Source organism: Falco cherrug, chromosome 5 (genome assembly GCF_023634085.1).
Source record: "Falco cherrug isolate bFalChe1 chromosome 5, bFalChe1.pri, whole genome shotgun sequence".
In the NCBI taxonomy this organism is placed as follows: domain Eukaryota; kingdom Metazoa; phylum Chordata; class Aves; order Falconiformes; family Falconidae; genus Falco; species Falco cherrug.
In genome coordinates, this window is record NC_073701.1 from 30486061 (window position 1) to 30506567 (window position 20507).

Genomic DNA, 20507 nt, shown 5'->3' on the forward strand with positions numbered 1-20507 from the left:
AGAGCTCTTCAATGAATTACCACATTTCATGCTATTAGTATGCAAGAAGTAGGAAACAAAATAAGAATCTGAAGATATTCAGAAGAAAACATTGTGTGATTATAAACATCTTTGAAATGTTTTTATAGAACACACCTGCAGCTCCCCAAACGAAGACAGCAGCCCTGCACCATACGCCTTGAGGGAATCACCTTCCTTACATAGTCCAAATTCCACTGTAAACCAATAAACCTAGCAAGAAAGTTAGACAGAAATATGATTCCTTGATCAAAAAGAGAAGGTGCACATCATTGATTTGAATACATTTAGCATTTCCATTTCTACTTAAAATGTTGCCATGTGTCAAATATCAACTGTATAAATACAATAAATGTCCCCACAGAATGAAATTCTTCTCCTGAAAGGGGCACAGTGCTAGACTCATGGTGCCTGCAAATCAGTTCAGCTCCCTGACAAACACAGTTGTGGTTTATTGTGCTTACATTTTTCAGCAGAGCAGAGACAATAAAATTATAGCAATAAAATTTCATTTTTTGTGGCCAAGCCAGTTGAAGTTTGAACCTTAATTGATAGAAGTTTGTGTCCCATTTCACACAGAGGGCATCTAGCTGCAGTAGCAAGGGGAAATGGGTGGTTAGTGCAATATTGAAGGAAGATGGTGTGTGGCCCAGCTTGACTTCTTGGTCTATCGTTTTGATGGGAAACCTGCTCTGGCTCAGAAGAACTACCTCATCTATCAGAAGCAGCAAAGGTGACGGAATGCTTTTCCCAGGTGAGTTGGCAGTGGGGACACTAATCTCATAGGCATATATCCTTTTTTTTTATTTCAAGTTTACAACTCTGGGTCTCAGTAGTCTCAGAGTAGGATTCAGGTGAGCCACACTGACTGCAAAGGACATTATCTGCCTGGCAGCATGGAAGAGAAGAGGCACTTGCAGGTAGAACAGCTGCTGAAGCTGCCTCCTGAAATTTCCTGCAGGCATGTAGTCACATGTAATCTCTTCTTGCCCAATATGTTTGTGCTGGAGGAAATCTTGTCTGGGCTTCTGTGTTTAATCACAACTGCCACTTTGAATAAGGGGTGCCAAAGCTTTTTTCCTTCAATGCAACTGTTTCAGGGTGGGGTTTTCCAACCATGGACTTCACTATGTTCCCATTCAACTCTATGGGAGTTCTATCAGTGACTTCAGTGGCAGCAGAATTAAGACAACACAGGGTGCTTCTGAAAATTGAGCCCTCATTTATTAAATTACCGTAGCGAGTTTCTCGATGAAATCATCTGGAGCTCCCAAAGATGCCAGTCCAATTTCCTGTAACAATAAACCATTATTCTTCAAGCTGTTTATTGCAGACATTCTTAGTGTCTCGTCTTATGTAATTTCTCACATTTTAAATGTTACCATCACTTACTACCACACACAAATGTTTACAGGACATGTTCCTATCGTGCAACATCAATTTTAAACCAGAAATCTCTCCAGAAATGAACAAAGGGTCTTGTCCAAATGTCATTTACAAGGCATGATCCTTTGTGCCTGGTACAAAGCCACTGAGGTCAAATAAAATTTTCCTCTTGTTTTGACAGGCTTTTGATCAAGTCTACAATGCACATCTGAGAGAATGACATGGTCAAAAGGAAGTAAATCAATCACACTCACACACCTTAAATATTTCTCTTTGTTTTGATGAGCACTGATTGCAGCAGTTTTCCTGGAGCCTTGAATGTGTTATTTTTTCTGAATGACAGGCCATGACTTGAAAGAGCTTATTCATAACTTGGGAGCTAATGGAGACTTTCCTGGGAAGCATGCAATAGCTGGATTCAGAAGACAGCCACACAGACTGTATATAGGCAGGTTCCTTTTTTGGTTTACTTCAGTGAGGACTGCACAGTGCAAAAATCAGTGCCACACACACACATACCAAAAGCATGGGAGCAGCCATCACCATGTCAAATCCTAAGAAGCCAAGGTGCAGTAGGGCTTATCTTGAAGGAAACCTGTTCTGCGAAAGGGCAGAGGGCAATACTGAGTGCTTACTAACTACGAGAAGCCAACTTTTGTCTTTTGAGCAGGATGTTACATCAAGTCCATTTTCCCTTCCTTCTTTCCTTCCTCCCTCCCTTCCTTCCTCTGTCCTTCCATCCTTTCACTCTTCTGTCCTCTATCCTTTCTTTCTTTGTCTCTCTTTTTCTTTCTCTTCTTGTCTTTATTATCCCTTCTTTCCTTTTTCCTTTTTGTCTTTCTGCTTTCTTTCTTTCTGTCTGTTTGTCAGTCTGTCTTTCTCTCTTTATGACTTCTTCTCTTTGTGTCTTTTCATGTTTTCTGGTAAGATGCAGCCAGAAGTTTACTCCTTCACTAAGGTTTGGCTTCTTTTCCAGAGACATTAGCACTACCAAAGCAAAAGCTCATCTCCAGCCTTCTCACATGTTTGCAGCTGGGACAGTTCCTCACTTTACTCAGCCTCTTCTGTGGCTTCAATAAAAACAAAAAAATATCCCCACTTTCTCTAACATTTGGTCTGCATGGTGGGACAATAATTCATCTGACTCATGAGCCGTTTAACTTTGCTCAGAAGGATCAACATTTACAAAAAGTGTTATAGATGATGGCTTCACAAAGGACTTGCCTGTAAAAAACAACTCCACCAACACAGATATTTGGAGTTTGAGTGTATGAGTTCACTGAAGTGATCTGTGTCAACATTTCAAACAATAAATAAATCAGCCTCGTCCACTCTTAAACAGTATGCTAAAAGGTAAATCCACCCCACCCCTCATAGCCCTTGGTTCATCCTCTATATTAGTCTCTGGTGTGTTCAATTATATAAACAGTATAACCACTGAGTAACCTACCTGGGAAAACTGAGCAAAACTGGGATCGGCAAACAGAGGTACATGTCCTAGCAGCTCATGACAAATATCACTGCAGGAAAACATGACATCTTTAATAACTTTATTTTAGGAGATTCATTAATTCATCCTTTCATTTCACTATTTCATTTCATTTAATTATTTCATTTCACTTCATTATTTCATTGCATTTCATTTCATGATTTCATTGCATTTCATTTCATCATTTTTTTTCATTCTTTCATTTTATTTTCATTCTTTCATTATATCATTTCAGTATTTCATTCTTTCATTCTTTCATACAATGCTGGGTGAACACCTAGAGTCAGCACAGCTGCTTGTACCAGCAAATAAAGCTCAAGACTCACAGGAAAACATTTTTCTCTAAAATTATTGTAATGGAAATGCTTGCACACTCCAGGGTTTTCAGTGCTTTTATCAACATACATCCCTCAGAGGAAGGATGATACATTATTTGTTTTTCCTTATGGAAGAAAACCATCCATTCAACTGCAGGCCCAGCTCAGGAATGCCGAGAAAGAAATCACTCCACTGAAGAGAACATGGACTTTTCCATCTTAAAGACAAGAAATCTCTTTAGATGAAGCTCAGGCTACTCAAACAAGTCACCATGGTGTCAACATGTACCTCAAGAGCTCAACTCCAGTCCCTGTTATGGCCCAGAGCCTCCCACTGACAGGTGGAACTTGCTTTTCATCAGGTAGGACTATTTTCATCACAAGCTGAAGTTGGTGGCAGGAGAGGCATGTCTGGGGAAGAACTCACCTAGGGACTGCTAGATTTTTCAAAGACAGAGAAGCGATTTGGTGAGATGGAAAAGGGACAAGATGATCCCAGGAGGGCCGGGTCTGTGAAAGACATTTCAGCCTGGCTTTGTGCAGAATGAGAATGGGGCAAGCAGAAGCAGGGAGGAAAACCAGAAGAATGAGGGATAGAAAAATGAAGGGGGAAAAGGAGGTTGTGGGAATGGGTAGGAAGAAAAGAAATGGTAAGGGAGGGGAGGAAGAATTGCAACAATATGAAGCAGAGGAAGAAAACTGTTTTGAAAACGTCAAGAGGAAAAGGACAATGGACAGGGACAGAGAGAAACATTATAGCATAAACAGAAAAAGAGAAGGAATCAATGATCTGGGCTTCCTCTATCTTACTGCCAGAAGCTTGCTTGCAACATGTTGAGTCATTCCTGCACTAGATTCCACACCACTATTTGGGTGCTAATAGCTAAGCTAAATGCCTTTGCACACTGCTCTCTTGCATCCCCACCACCATGCAAACATGCCTTCAGTAGCAGAACTGTCTCATCCGCCCCATGAGAACTTGCAGATGAGGATGTATCTCATTAAAAAGAATAGAAATCTTCCGAAAATGTTTTCAGAAGACAGCAGTCGTGTGGCTGCTCTCCATTAGCTCTGTTCCCAGGAGTGCTCCCCACATGGCTATTATCAGTTGGGCTGACCCTGCTGTTAGTCTGCTTCAGCTTTACACGTTTTCTATGCCAAAGTACTTACGGCTCTGGTGTGTACATGGGTTTGGATGCATGGCGAATATACTGTGTAGAGTGGAATACTCTGAATGCCAGCCCAGCCAAGAAATCCCGAGAGGAGAGTAAGCCTGCAACGGGACGCAGGCGAAATCCAGTGCAGGCTGAAGGGACAAAAAAATATCATCTTAAAAACAGCTAGTGTGCTTGATTTATCCTTATCCTGACTCCTCACAGTGAAACATTTGTTAATTATTTTCTTTGCTCTCATGTTAAACAGAATTGAATTGTGAAAGAGCAGGGAATTTTCTACCCATGTATACCATTACAGTATCTGAGCATCTGTACCATTGTACACCCAGAAGTTTTAGAAGGGGTACTATAGGGAGTCTGTGATAAAGCAGGGACTGCTTTTCCATTTCTGGAAGCACCACCCCCACTGACAGCTGAGGCCTTTCCTTTGGTCTGGTTCTTTTATATGCTTCAAACTTACTCTGCAAAAATTTTGAAATATCTTCAAGCTGGGGAATGTTGTCCTCCCGGTAGCCACAGTACTTCTCCAGCAGTGGGAATACGTGGTTGTGCTCATAACAAGCATGAGTTGGATAAAGACTCTTCAGCTCCCTGAAGACAGTGCCCCATGTTTTCTTTTCTTCTTCTGTGTAGGTGACTCGAGGAATAGGTTGGCCACTGGGAAGAAAATGGATACCCTCCATAGGAGCAACAGAGGAAATGTCCTATGCCACCATCGTCACATTTGGGAACTTCACATGGGCTGGCTAGGAGCTACTGGTGCAGGTGGGGAGATGCCTTTGGTCTGATATGCAGGTGCAAAAGGAGCATCACTTGCTCCTAAGCATAGGCTGGGAAGGACTTTACTGACCTCAACTAAGATACTCGACTTTAGACAACTCTTTGCATCATTGTGGTAAAAATAAATTAATGAATATTTGCCTTATCAAGATGTTCTTCTAAAAATATTTGCTGGCTGTTGGTTTCAATTTGTTTGTATTTCTAGATATGGAGCAGCTGTTGTATTTCTTGCTCTAATACACTTTACATTAATTGTTTTTGTTACAACAGGGAAACCATCAGCTCCAGAAAATTGTTTCTTGGAAGAGCAGAGAAATTCTTATCTGTGCTTTATACTGTAACAGATGCAGATTCCAGCCACTTTGACTTTTTATAATGCCATGAATAATTTTGAGTCAAATCCCACCCTCAGGCCTCCATGTGCTTATATCATGTTGAAGCTAGCAGGAATTAGACAACCACAAGCAATGTAGTTTGGCCTCCCATGAATAGTCAATTCCTTAGCAATAATGATAGGGCCATAGGTGAATCCAGCAGCTTTGAAAAATCAAAGGGTTGTAAGTAACTTAATAGGGTTAACATCACTGCTGGAATAATGCTGGAGCTTTCCAAGCCCCAGAGATCCATTGTCAAACTCTTGATGACACCTCACCATCTCCCACTCCCTTGTTTTTCCCTTGAGCCTCAGGGCAGCTCCTCCGGAGCACTATCTTTTTCTGTCTCTCTGTATCAGCCCTCCTTGATCTGTGGAGCTTTAAACATCACGTTGAATTATTAGGATTGCTGGGGAATAGGTCCTATAGCACTCCTAAGTAATCCTGAACCACCTTCCAGGGCTACAGGGGGAAGCTATGACTTAAAAACCTTTCAAGTTTCAATTAAAAAATTCCAATGATCAACAGGGCCAGAAGCAAAGGAAGGCAAAGGGAAAAGGCAAGCTAAAAGCAAAGAGAAGTCAACAAAATTAAAAATCCAACAAAAACAATGGGTAAATGTATTGGGAGAGAAAGCAAAAGAGCAAAGGCAAAGCAGAGAAGCAAACAGCAGGAGGAAAGAGAACAAAATAGGTGCAAAAGGAGGGACACAGTAGTGGATGAAATTGATTACAGGAAGAATGTAAGACAAGCAATGACAGGACCATCTCACCTTTGTAGCTGGGTAGCACATTCATAAGCTAAGCACCTTTGCCTTTTCAGATATTCCCATGAAGCCTGATAACTTTGGTTGTTCTGCTGCCCAGTTCTCTGCCTTTCTGCCCCCCCGTGCTGGAGACACCCCCTTGACCTCTCCTCCAAACTGTAGACTCTGAAAGGCATGTCCACCAGGTGTAGCACCCAGGGCGAAGACACCACAGGTCCATCTGGGCCTTCCTGAATCAACACCCAAAGTCACAAAAACCACATGCCTTCTCGCCAGAAGCCCCAGAAGACCAAACATGGGCTTTCACAGCCTACTTATGTCTCTGTTACTGAAAGACCTAATCAGAAAGTCCAAGAATTTTGCGTAAAGGGTGCTTTTGGGACATAAGTCCACGTCTGTGTAGGATCTGTTTCTAATGTGTCTGAGGATCTGGATAGCAGGCTAAATATTAATTACATCTCATAATATAATGGTTTCAGTTTGACTGTTGGGGAGAGTGAGTGGTTAACATGGTTTTTGTTTTATTTCTATATAGGATTTGGTGAAAGCCTGCAAACTAGAGACCAGAATTTGCTATCCATTATGCAGGAAAGAAAATCTTCTGTGGGATACCTAAAAATGGACATTAGATCCATCCACATCTGGCCACAAAGTTTTAACCAAATTTTCTAGCTATAAACTGGACTCCTAACATTTTTCACCTGAATTTTTTCACTTCCCATCCGTTCAATTTTGTCTCTCATTTTGTGATTAGACTATTAGCTCTTTGGCTCAGGGACTCTCTTTTCATCACAATCCTTTGCAAAGTGAAGCCCTAAATGTACAACATATGTTACTTTATCCTTTGCAATCACAATTTTTACCAGTCTCAGCAAGAATCAGGCCCAGTAGAACTGATATAAATGTGTGAGTGGCTCTGGGAACAGAATTTTATCTACTCCAGATCTGATCATTGAAAGCAATCAAGCAAGCCTATTCTAACTGAATTTATTTTTCTTGGGAAATGAGAGCCCAAATTGCTGATTGCAGCTGGGTCAGACATGATAAAAGTAGAGTATCAGGCTCTGGATTAGCATCAGAACCATAAGTTATTCATTATTTTAATAGTGTATGCAGCTCCTGCTTTAATGTAAATGATAGGCACTAATCCCCTAGCTCTGATTTAATGGGGAGAATGCCAGAAGAGGCTTTATTCAATGCTCAGGTCTTTGTAGTAACAACAGAGTCTGCTGCTCAATTAGACAACAAAGCCACGGAAGAGGGGTGTTGTGCGGAAAGGAGGGAGGCGATGTTCTCTTCTGAACGTGTGCCTGGAACAATTTACTTTTGTTTTACTGTGATTTGGGGATAAATGCATGAACAGGAAGATTTAATCACATGGCAGAGAAAAGCCAACAGCAAGAGGATGCTTGTGGAAAAACAAAGATTGCCAGCAGGGTGAGAGCCCTAGGAAGAGGGCAGAAGATGTGGGCTTGCTTTCTGCCCACACACTGAGCACTCACTGTCTGTAGTTGTAGGCGATATCTGCAAACTCCTTCCTCCGGGCCCGGTACACAGGGTCTTTGAACCCCTGGAGAGAAACAGCAATAGTCAGTCCGTGCACAGGTGGTGAACAGGCTTCCTCTCACTGAACACCCTCAGGCACGGGTGGTGCAGTCTAAGAAGTGCAAGAGGGTGAATGGGGAAGCTGTCTCCATCCTGCCCGGCTCCATTCTAACAGGGCACCGCTCCTTCCCAGTCTGCAGGGCCACCAGAGCAGCCATTCAGCCACAGCCTCCCAGCACCTCGTGTCCGCCAAGTCCTTTCATTTTCTCATTTCTGCTTGCCACAATAAAGGGAAACATTCTTATTTGCAGCACCAACAAGGTGCTTCTGCAAGAGCAATACACTAAATTAACAGCACTCAGATAACTGTGTCCTGGTTTCTCATGAAGCTTGTTGCAGTTCATGGTACAGCTGGGCTGATTTAGAGGAGCAGAGTTAAAACATGTTCAAAACACACTCATCGACTCAGTCAGACTTTTTAGGTGGATTTTCAGCATGAACTTACGCTTAAAGGTGCCCATTTTCAAACTGCTACAACAGTAGGAACTTAGCAGGCCAAAAGCCCCATTTGCACTACAAATTCAACCATTTGAATGGATTTGATTACTACAGGGAATGTCTAATAGACCTTTTAGTTGGGAGCTTGACCTTTGCAGCTAATTACTAATAAAACCAGGGATAAGAAATATAATCTCTAAATCTTCATCTCGTATAACTATTCTCCTATCCCAGTGTGCCTGCTATTTAGACTAAACGTTCCTCAGGGCTAGGAGTGCCTTCACCACCTGCAGTAGAGAAGTGTCCTTCCAAGCTAGGACACACTTCTGCAGGGCAAATAGCAACAACGCACTGAGCACTGCAGCAGTTCATGAATGCATCTCTTAGGGGTACACAGCACAACTGGACTGGGGCCATGAAACACAACCAAGCAGAGGAGGCAGCTGAAGTGAGATGGAGATCTAAGAGTGTAAGTCAAAAAAAGGCAGCCAGTGGCCTCTTTTGGCCAGAAGCACTGTCCAAGGTTAACCTGGCATACAGGTATTTGTGATAAAATCCTATATCACTTAACTGCTAAAAACATGGGCTCCTTTAATTTCTCTTTTTCTGCGCTCTGTGTACTGTCACACCTATTTACCCTAGCAGCTGGGTTTCCTTTTCAAGGCATAAACTGCTCACTAACTAATTCTAGGAACTGGAGCAGAGATGCTTCATTCCTTTTAATACCTTTTTTTGTTTGTTTGTTTCTTGTTTCAAATACAATCTTGGTCTATTCCCACATGACACACAAGGGGGCCGTTGACTCAGTGTATCTCCTTTCATTCTGCCTTTCAAATGACCACACTGAACATCATGAATCATTGTACATGATACATAACACATCTTGAATTAAGCAATAGGTAGTGAATGACTAATCACCCCATTTCAATTAAACTAATAGCAGCAATTTTTGTTGTGCTGCATGTAATTTATTTATAATCACCCTATCTCAATTAAACTAATAGCAGCAATTTCTGTTGCACTGCATGGAGCTCACTGTGTTTTGACAAATGAAAATAAGTTGTTGTTTGCTTGGAGAGGGAATAGAGGCAGAAAGTATTCTTGTATCTGGAAGAGCTGAAAAAACACTGAATAATTTTTTTTTTATCAGCTAAGCCAATGAAGCTTTCTGACCCTACCATTTAAACCACAAACTTTTTGAAACAAGGACCTTTTCTTTTGTTATGTTTCACCATACAAGAATCATGTCAGATTTAGCAACCGCATAACAAGACACTAAGCTCAGTAGTGTGTATGTAATCAAGGATCAAAAAAACAGTCTTCCTGTCTCCAGGCTATGATATGTTCCTTCTGTAATTTTTGTAATTTGTAATTCACAAAACAAGTCTGAAGTCACCACATCAGAGCCACCTGGGAAAACTAGAGGTGTCTTTGTGGTGGCACTGTGCTTTGATGACTGCTATGACTTCTAAGGTCTCCTAATATTTGCTCAAATCAAAGCAACCTTTGGTCCGATTTACTTCATAACCTGAGATAGGGCTGATTCTAACCCTAGAAATGTGGTACTCTTCCTGTCCTATACCATCTGAGACAGTCTACTAGATCTGTCTTAAAGCAGTTCAAATGTAAATGAAAGAAACACCTGTCCCAATAACTGGAAACATGTTGAAAAAAATAAAGATCTGTTTCTTACAGGATGATCAGCATCCAATTCTGCTCCATAGCTTAGGATCTGATTGGCAAACCTGTCCAGCTCCTGGATACTTCTTGGGAACCATGGCACTGCAAAACAGAAGAGAAACAGAGACTGGTATGCTGCTTCGTTATTTGGTTTGGGGCTGCCTTCTGATCTTTCCATCTTTTCATCATAAATATAAATAAACATACGCAACGGACTAAGTTCTTCGGGCAGCAATGGCCTTTCCCTGTAGTAGGAGGCAAGAGCAAACCCTGCAAGATATCTTGAATTTGTGGCTGTTTTGCACTGTTGGAAGAATACAGAGCATCAGAACTGTCTAGCCCTTAGCGCAGACCTGGCTTGTAATGTTTATGATTTTCTGTTTGTTATTCTGGTCTCTTGGCTTACCAAAATGCAGGGATTTTTCTAGAGTATCTTTCCTTTTACGGTAGGTGGAATCAGCCATTTCAAAGGAACACCAAGAAACCCCACAAGAATGATACAGGATTATTTGACCCTCTGGAAATCTCTTTCTAAGACCTCCTTGATGGCCTCACTTAAGCTAGGATGCTGAAATAAAATTATAAACGGCACCTAATACCTCAGGCTAGCATTGTTTACTGCAGTCTTTACACAATAATGCATTCATTTAATTAATATTCTGGTTCTGGTTCTCTATTGCCTTGTGACTCACATACTGTACACACTGCCTACAGTGCAGTCAGAATATGAAATGGGGCCACACTGACTACAAAGCATATAATGCCTGTGTGGCCCTCCCTTTATAGAAGGATATAAGTTGGAGGGCAAGGAAGAATAACAGGTCTTTCCCAATTCAGTGTGTTCAGGGAGGGGAAAGCAGAAGGCAAGTGTCTTCATGCCAACTGCACAACGAGGAGAGGCTCTTTGCAGCTCATGAGGTACATGGAACAGTCATCCCAGGGCAGACCTCCTTCCTGGAGCCACAAGTGTACTCACCCAGTGGTCCAGGCAGTCCCTGCCACGTGTCCCCTCAACAGCACGAGACCTGGCACACACATGCAATGGCTGTCCTAGGCTGCAGCCCCCTCTTCCATCTCCTCCAGGAGGATCCAGTTGGATACCAAGCCAGAGACCCTCTTGGCAGGCACAACTGGGCCTGGCCACCCCAGGTCTCTGCAACACTGAGAGAGGGAAGCTCAGTGGAGGGAGCACAGGGAACGTGGAGCCTTTCCAGTCTCTTGCCTAGGTACCACTGGCAGCTGGGCACATCTTGGAAGCTGCCAGTGCTACTAGGTTCAGCTTGCTTGGGTTTCCTTTCTGTTGCCCCATTCTTACATTTTCGGCCCTTTGACCCTAGCTGCCTGACCTTTTTCTTTTTCCCTTCCCTTCTGCCTGAGTCAGAGGCTACAGACATGAATTTAGTAGCCTGTGATGAACTTCTCACAAATACAAGTGCTCTTTGAGCCCGTGCACACATCTGCCTCCAGGAAACTCCGCAGCACTGAGCTCCATCATTTCTTTACATCTGATATGGAAAATTACTCCCTTGTGTTTTAAGCTTGATTATTTCATTTCATGTTAATTAGTTCCTGCATACAAAGATCCTTTGCTGTTACTCCCCTTCTCCAGGCCACCTAGGATTTTATAGCTCCGTGTCAGAGCCTCCATCTATTGTCCATCTTCCTGGCTGAGGCTTTGCCTGTGCATTTCAGACACAGAAACCGTGGGCTATCTTTGAGCACTCTCATCAACTTGTCTGCACCCCTTCCAGTTCTGCCATACTTTTTGTAAGGAAAGGTCACAAGACCTCCACCTAAGGTTTTATCCCATGCCTAGGCCATGCAATTATAACCCACATGGTCCCCACACTAAGCACAAGTCAGCAACGTGGACTTCAAGGCTAATACTACCCAAAGGTCTGCTGGTCCAAGGCCAGGGCCTCTCAGCAGTCTCTATGAATAAAATGTTTGCAGTTCATTTAGTGATTTTCTTGCAGAAATGGCAGTCGCTTGCTCAGTCAGTGCTTGGAAAATGGCTCATTCCCCTGCATGGCTCTGCTCAGCTGGGAGCACTGCCACTCAGCCATACCTCCCCATTTGATTTTGGGTTTTGTGCCAAGTGAACCTGATCCCCAGCCGGCAGCTGCTGCATGAGCTCCCTGCAGTGCCTTGCTGATGGAGTTCATCCCCAGACTGATGGACCACCTACAGGATAAGAGGATCACTCTGTCTCCAGGACTATTCAGCCTGGCTTTCTGCTGAGCCTAACACCATGAAGGGCACTTGTGGTGCTGGGCGCCTGCGAGGCACCTGCACAGAGGGGCCAGAGCAAAACCAGCAGCTTTACAGGCGCACTTTGGGTGGCCGCGGCTCAGCCCCCCAGTTCCAGCAGACTGGCTCCACCCAACGCTCCCGCTGGAAGCCCTCAGATTTTTTTCGGGCAGGCCAGGGGGAGCAGGCAGCTGGTGGCTGCCGGCCGGGACAGGTCCCGGGCTGCAGAGCCCCGGCCCGGCGGCTCTGCCTCCCCCTCCTCCCGCCTGGCAGGAGGGGGCCCTGGTCGCCCGGCTTTCCCAGCTGCGCACCCTCCTGCTCTGCCCTAAAACACTGACCTGAACAAGTCACTAGGTGGCAGCAGCAGTCCCAGGAAGACCTTCCCGGAATGACTTTTTTTGCTGGGCGTGCTGCTAGCTCCCTGTTTTCTCTAGAGATACTCTCCCCTCGCTGTTTGCAACCTTGCTGCACCTCCAACCCCTTGAGTTCAACTAGTCAGAGAGGGTGTAGGAAAAGGTGTGTGTGAGTCTTGGAGAGGAGCCGCTGCTCACTTGCCCCACGTGGAGGCTGAGCACACCCAGCCATCTTGCCCCTATTTTCCAGATGGGCAGCTGGGCACCGGGTTTATCTTCCAGCTCTGCCACTGAGCTTTGTGTGATGGTGGGGGAATTGCTTCACAGTTTTGTGCCTCAAACTCCCCAGTATCAGCTTGCGGTGAGGCACACTGATAAAAATGGTTTTTTGATTAGGCACCGGAAAAAAAGGTGTCTTGGCAGCCCCACAGCAAAGGATTTGTCAGTGTTAGAATGAATAACAGCTATTCTCAGGGACGCACCGTGACCTGAAGGGTCCAGACTGTGCAGACAGATTGGCAAGGGCTGAAGTCCACAGTGGATTTCAGCAGTGATATTTGTAGGGCTTTGCTGTCCTGAATCAGAAAAGTCTAGGCGGGCAGGATTTCAATCATCACAACTTCAGGAGGAGCTAAATCAGATATATAATAGGGACTTACTTTCATTAAATACATGTTATTGTCAAGATCCCCAAAGCATTTAGTGCAGAGCTCATGATAAGCTCTGGGACAGACCAGGGCTGATGCAGTATCAGTCCCGGGCATGGAGATGGGTGGCTTGCTTTTCCCCTGCACAGGAGCAGCTCCGTATCTTCTAGGCATGCAGCCCCTATGGGTACCTGACCCATTTTCAGCAGATCTGTGCCCTCCTCCCAGGTCCCCCCAGACACCAATAGTGGCTGAGAGGGAAGCTCTGAGCTCGCAGATGTGGATGAAAGGAGCAGACTGTGAAAGGAAAATCATAAGGATGCTTAGTGCCGTTTGCACCAGCACAGCTGACGTTAAGTCAGGTCCTGGAAAGTCCTGAGCCTTCTCAGCTCTCATGGAAACAAGACTCAAAGGTCCTGAGCACAGCCCCAGGGCAGGCACTGCACCAGGTCCATACAGCCCTCGCACCAAGGATCAGGGTGCAAAAGGGCTACTGGGTCTTCTGCCTAGCTGTGGTGTGTCAGAAGGCTGTCCCCAGCCCTCCTAGCAACTATTTAAAAGATAAAATCAAATTACCCCCTGGCTGAATCTATCCCATATTTTGTTTGCAACATCCTCCTCCAGCTTGTTCGCCAGACTCGCTGTCTGCCTGCACGGCCATTAATGAATCGCCAGGGCAAGCTGCTGCAACACTGGGCCTCTGTGAAGGTCTGAGGAGCAAACGTGGGCTGATTAGTAATAAATATTGATTTGTCTGTAAGTGAAACAGCAGCATTTATGGGATCATGCTGGACACCCAAGTGGTGACCAAATTACCGTGGGGTCAAACGCTTAGCAGAATGCTAATAAGCCATTTATATGAGAAGCAGCAAAGCAGGGGCAGTGAGGACTTCTGCAGACCTCCTCCATTCGGACCATTGTGAGGAGGGTCAAAGACAGGTCTATGCAATTTATAGCAGTTCAAGGCCCAGGTTTAGTCCTTTTTTAAACAGTCCCAAATGCTTTGGCCAGCCTCAGGGTTTAGCAAACAAGGCCCCTACAGAACCTCAGCTCCCAGCCTGTCTCAGAAATGCAATAAATTGTCTGCATTTCCCTAATGCTGCAACAAAATAATATTTGATTCTTTTTATTCATGGGCTCCAAGTGGACTGCAGATACCCAGCTTGTTTCCAAAAAGAACCATGAAGAGATGCACTGTGGTTTCACAACAAATTTTCCCATCTCTACAAAGGGCTTTCAGCCCAGTGATTGCTAGCCCATCTCATCTGAAGCTCTAAAACTGCCTTTGGATTTAAAGCATTTTGCTGACCTGCTGTCAGCTAAAATTACACTGCTGATCCAAATCTGGTGTTCGTAACTATTTGGGTGTGTCAAAGGGAAACCAAAATTACATTTTGCATTTAACTGAGGAAAGACTCTAAAAGCAGGTAGTGACCAGACAAAACAAACAAACAAAACAAAAAAGAACAAAAAAAAGAAGAAGAAAAAGAAGCCATTCATTTATCCCTCACCAATAAAGCACATACACACATGTTTAACACTGAATGGTACAGAAGGGCAGAATACAGAAATTTCCTCTGACTGTCCACAAAGCAGTGCCCCAAGAATAGCACTGATGCATCCTACAGGAAACTGAGCAAAATAGAGGTTTTTTTCTCAAAGCATGAACATGAGCAAAGTGAACCCTTAGCAAGGAAGGGCTGAGAGCATCTTTAGGCAGCAATGAAAGTTATTGTTCCCATGGCAGCCCAGACTACCTCCAGGAGAAAACCTTCCCAGCTTTTACCTGCACACTGAGAAGAGTGTGACAATGTCCTTATAAACCATATATCTGAGAATTTTTGCTCCCTGAGGGCATATTGCTCTAGTTCTGTGTTCTAGGAATAAAATTTCACAGAACTGCTTCTGAAGATTATGACCAGACTTGCCTGGAGGATACATTTAGAAAGGCAAACTGACCTAAAAGGCACTGCAAGGCCTGTTATTTGTTAGTGCCATCACTGATAAAGGACAGAATCTTACTCGGGCTGCTCCCATTTCACTCTGCCCTTGTAGCTGCCTCAGCCCAGAATTTTCCACCCGCAGTTCATCCCCTAAGTAGGGCTTGTTTGACCTTTCAAAATATGGCTCCTTTGGGATTTCATTTTGACTGAACGCTTACTACTCATGAGAGAAGCTGAAATTAAAAAAGAAAAGAAAAAAAGGAAAGGGCAAAAAGAAAAATAAATCTTCCTCTCTTTTCTTGGCAATAAGTTGCTCCCACTTTATACTATTTCTGAATTACTGAAACTAACAAACACACAAAAGTTATCCTCTCGGACAGAAGGGGATCAAACCTCTTTCTGCAGCACTGACAGGATAATCTAGCTCAAAAACCCTTTGATCAACACAGTAACATTCAATGAAATCCTAATCCTGCAGCTGACCATGGGGGTTTTGACTTCTGTGAGGTCAGAATTTCATTCATGAGCCCTTCTTGGATGATACTGAGAGCTGTATCTCTATCCAACTCCAGCCTATGCTTATACACAACTTTATAATAAAGTTTATTAATAACTCCTTAGTAATGATTAGAAAAGCAAAGGTAACAGCAAGCCTTGCTAGCTTTCTCCTGGAAATAAAAAGCCCCCAAAAGAGAAGCTCTTTGATTTGACGTGATCATAAATCACCTAATCAACCTTTTGTCCCTTCATCTCATGAATGGAGAGAACTGACTCCAAAGAGTATCTGCCTTCTTCTTTTTCATTTTCAAATGTAATGTCATGGGTAGGACACAAAGGAAATGGTAAAAGGATTACCAGCACTGATCTCAGGAAGGTATTCATGTCCTTTTATGTTGTTCCTAGGGAGGAAGAGGAAGATCCAGACCTAAAGTATTTAAAGTCTGAAATCCTATTAAAATCACATCTGTTATCTGAAGAGGCATTTAAGTTTGTCTCAGACTGGATGCTAGGCAGCCACCACTGTACTGAGCAGCCTCAATTCCAGCAAATCTCTGAGAATTAGGAGCATGGACAACTCAAAAAAATCTTGCCTTATTTCCCTCCAAAGGCAGAATTACATTCTTACAGAAATGAAGAGTTATTCCTGCTCCCACCAAAGTGGGTGGCAGAGTCTTTCTAGCTTCAATAACAGGAGTGAGAGGCACCAGCAATCCCAAAAAGCAAAGAAACAGATGGATGGTATTGTGCTTACATGTACTTGTGTGACGGAGAGTGAAGACCAGCGGGGACAGTCACCCCATGAGATTTTTCCTCCTTTCAGCCCAGATGTGCAAGGGTGCCTTAAGGACAGGGCTGCAGCAGGCAGGGCCCACAACAGCAAAGTCAGGAAGCAAATCCAGGAGCATGCCAGCCCTGGGGAATGCAGGAGGGCAATCCATCCCTCTGCCCCACTAGGATGCCATCACTCCATACCAGGCCTTGCACAGGACTGGGCTCTTGTCACCTCTGCTATGCCACAAGTTTTGTGCCAGAGTGATTTATGAGGTCCCAGAGACATATGACAAGGGGGAAGGCACTGTGAGAGCACTTCACCATCACTTTTTGTTTTGTTACGCTATCCTTTACCATCAGTTCCTACCTAAGTAAGGAGAACCTGGAAAGCAGTTGGACTTTGTGTGAAGGATCCATCAAATAAACAGCAAGGGAACAGCAACTGGTTTAATAAGTCGTTAATTAATTTCTCACCAGAGCAGTAGACTCCTTATAGCTCATCGCTACATTTAAGTTTTATCTAATTTACTGGAGACGCTCCAGAGAAAAGCAACAAGACAGCCACAAGCCCAGAAACCAGGCATCCTGAGAAGGGAAGTCTGAGGCTGGGCACCATACTGTCACCACAGACTGAAAAGGCTGATCTAAAGAGGAAGAGTATCTTCTGTTCCCAGTGTCCAAGGCAGGCAGGGGGAGAATTCATCAGCTCTCAGTGAGGCTGGTCAGAACAGGGCAGCCCCTCAGTGCAGAGCCATGGAGCCTGGGATATCTCCACTGCTCAGGGCAGATGGTAATTTAGCTGGTCCTGCCTTTTGCCAGGGGACAAGACCACATAACCCCTTGCAGGACTTTCCTCTCCATCTCCTGATTTAGTATTTTACATCTGTTTCTAAGATGCCTTGTCACGATCGTGATATACTCACCTGCCAGTGCGGGCTTTACGTGGACTGACTCTGAACGGACTCACTATGCAAGTCTGGATGGGTCCACAGGGTCTGTGTATCACTTAAAAGTTAAAATAGAGCTTCTTTTCACCTGAGAGTTCTCTGGGAGAAGTGCTCAAGATAGGGCAGTCCCCTAGCTGGGACAAACGGTGCACAGGCATTGTAATTGTTCCCAGGACACCCTCTTGGTGACCTCCCTAGGGACTCCAGGGAGCCATCCCTCCTTAGGAAGGTGAAAGGCAAGTCTTCAATAGATGACATTTTTCCACAAAATGGTATTGTAGAGGCCTGACTATACTGGGTACTGAACAGACACAGATTTATTGTGGGGACAGGGTGGGAGGGAAAAGGAGACAGATCAAGGCCTGGATTTCTCGGGGGAATTGATCTACAAGCCAAGTACATGCATGCAGCTGAAGATTCTTCTGAAACTGCTTGCCCTTTTAAATTGTTATCCAATTTATGTGGGGGTTTTTAATCAGGGCAGACAGTAACTAGACAGATGCAGTGCATCCCACATGGAGATACTGTCTCTCTTCTTCCAAGTTCCTATGTGGGCAGAGAACATAAAAAAAGGGTAAAAGTGTACAAGCTCTGCAGCAGCTTTCAGTGCTTACTGGTCCAGCAGCTTTGGGAGGGTAGTCAGGGATTTAGGGAACATGTCATTGGGTTTGATAAACTTACCTATCTGCATTAAACATGGTGATATGTGTCCCACTTGCACCCCTATTATTCCTTCACGTTACACGTGTGCCACCCTGCATGACTTTCCAAAAGCTGTATATATAAATGCTGCCTATTATTTTAAAACAGAGCAGAGACTGGGAGCAGAAAATAAATGTACCTACAATTTTCTGCACCATTGCTTAGGGATTTACAAGTTGAGCCCTTAGCCTGTAACTCTAATCATCTTTTGATCCCTGTTAACTTCTGCAGATAGTGTAACAAGCTACTGCAACAAGGCTGTCTTTAGGAGACTGCGAGTGCTGCCAGCTAACCAGGCAGGTGACAACGTAACACCGTAACACCAGTTCCCAGAAGACCTAGTCAGAAGCATGGCAAAAGACAGAGCATGGCAGTTTACACTGAGAGAAAGTCTCCAAATGCAAAAGCTTACAACATAGGCAGAATAGGCAGAGGGAGGAAAATGCAGCCATACAGATCCAAGAGGAACTCCTTTGCTGCAGGAGAAAGAAGTAACTTAAGTATGTGATGTAAATATTCCTTATCAACGTTATCCTTGTCAACGTATCCTTACCAGTGTCCTTCTTCTTTGTTCGTGAAAGCTCGTGGACTGTTGCCCCAATATCATTTCTCAAGGACTTGATGATCTTGTCCAGCGCTGGGACATTCTTGCCTTCCAAGTTAATGAAGAATTCATACTCATCTTTGTTGAGACGGGAAGGTCGGGATTCAATGTGGGTCAGGTTTATATCTTTTTCCTATGAGAGAGATTTTGGTCCCACAGGGTTTAGAGGAAGAAATATGACATAAAGACTAGCTTAAATTCATGTGTCGTTCATTTACCCATACTATGCAATCCAAATAACTCAAAAGTAGAGAATTGCCTATGGTGGCCACTGGACTGAGGACTTTGATAGCAGGGAGAGAGACAAAAAGGAAGAAAGGATGCGACATTCATCCTCGTACAGAACACCAGCGTAAAGACTATGCACCACACAAGCCTTTGAAAAAGGTGGACAGCAGAATACAAGTTGTAAACAGGCTTTGTATTGTAAATCGTGACTCCAGTACCACAAGTACATAACGGGAGCTTCTCTGTGTGGACAAGAACATTTCCCCAGGATCTACATGGGAAGTAGGTGTTCCACCTGCAGAGAACCCTCTCAGGAGAAAGTGAATGCTGTATTTATGAACATCTTGAAAGGAGGTTGGAAAAGCAAGCAGCTGGCCACCCTGTGAGATAAGATTCTGCCAAGCTACTGCACAGTCTCCAGGGCTGTAAGCAGGTATTGGGCAGAGATCCAATGGGAAACGTGAATCTACACCAAAAGGGCAGCTCAGGTTTGTGAAAATAAAAACATGGGTATTTTAAATCACAGGATCACAGAGCTGCTGAGGTTGAATGGGGCCTCCAGAGATCACCTAGCCCAACAGCCTGCTCAAGCAGGGTCTGCTGGAGCAGATTGCTCAGGACAGTGTCTAGTCAAGTTTTGAGTATCCCCACAGATGGAGACTCCACAACCTCTCTGGGCAACTGCTGCAGAGTCTGGTCACTCTCACAGCAAAGGAGTTTTTTCTTTAGCACAGAAATTTAAATTCCGTCTCACCAAGGATCTTCACTCAGTAGCAGCAGTGCCTCCTAGGTCTGAAGGAAGGGATCATTGGCAACTATGGTCGTGATGACTATGGCCAGTGGGTACCTGAACTCAGACATGCCACCATGCCAATGTGTAAAGCCACAAGTAGCTAAAAATGCTATTTTTCCAGTTACTTAAACACAAGTCCATGAAAATCTACCTCAGTTTAGCTGAACTCAAATATTTTCTTGAGCATTGTAACATAGAGGAACGAAGGCAGTAGGTTGACTAGCATTGATAATATGCAGCTGTGGCCTTCTTAATACCTTCTTTTAGTGATTCCAGCTTTTGAGGCCATACAAAAGACAGCCAGGGTTGGCTTGAAATAGCCAACACTTCCACCGTCTGTTCCTTATGGCTGCTATAAAGGAAAGAAAGATCAGGCACTAATCTGGCAAAACTAAGATTTGGGCTCCATGTCCAACCATCACAGAATTCATGTGAAACTTTCACCAGCTCTTTTCATCTGACACACAAAGAGCATTGTTGGGCCCTCAGAGCTTAGAGAAGTCCCAGACCAAAGGAACATGCCAATTAGAGTGGTTGCATTGGCAGGTATTGCCAGCATGCCACTTCCTCCAGTCTTTTTACCATCTGAGACTACCCTGTCTTTAGGGCAAACACATACGTTGGTGCAATATCCGAGCAATTGGGCTCTATATTTGCCTTTCCTCCACACTGAAAGAACTTGCATTCAGGTCTCTGGAATAACTTCTTGTTATCTTTGGGACAAAGCCACTGCATGCCTT

At 44.1% G+C, this 20507-nt stretch overlaps 1 protein-coding gene across 2 annotated transcripts in view; it reads right to left on the bottom strand.

Moving 5' to 3' along the window:
• PAH (phenylalanine hydroxylase) overlaps nt 1-20507 on the bottom strand; it is a 42809-nt gene that overhangs the window by 7439 nt on the left and 14863 nt on the right. For both annotated transcript variants that reach the window (XM_027799420.2, XM_005435049.3), the window contains 8 exons: nt 18696-18879; nt 10042-10130; nt 7808-7875; nt 4846-5042; nt 4381-4516; nt 2855-2924; nt 1254-1310; nt 136-231 (listed from right to left, as the gene is read on the bottom strand). In XM_027799420.2, coding sequence (XP_027655221.1) covers nt 136-231; nt 1254-1310; nt 2855-2924; nt 4381-4516; nt 4846-5042; nt 7808-7875; nt 10042-10130; nt 18696-18879 — 897 coding nt within the window. The remainder of the gene's footprint in view (nt 1-135; nt 232-1253; nt 1311-2854; nt 2925-4380; nt 4517-4845; nt 5043-7807; nt 7876-10041; nt 10131-18695; nt 18880-20507) is intronic.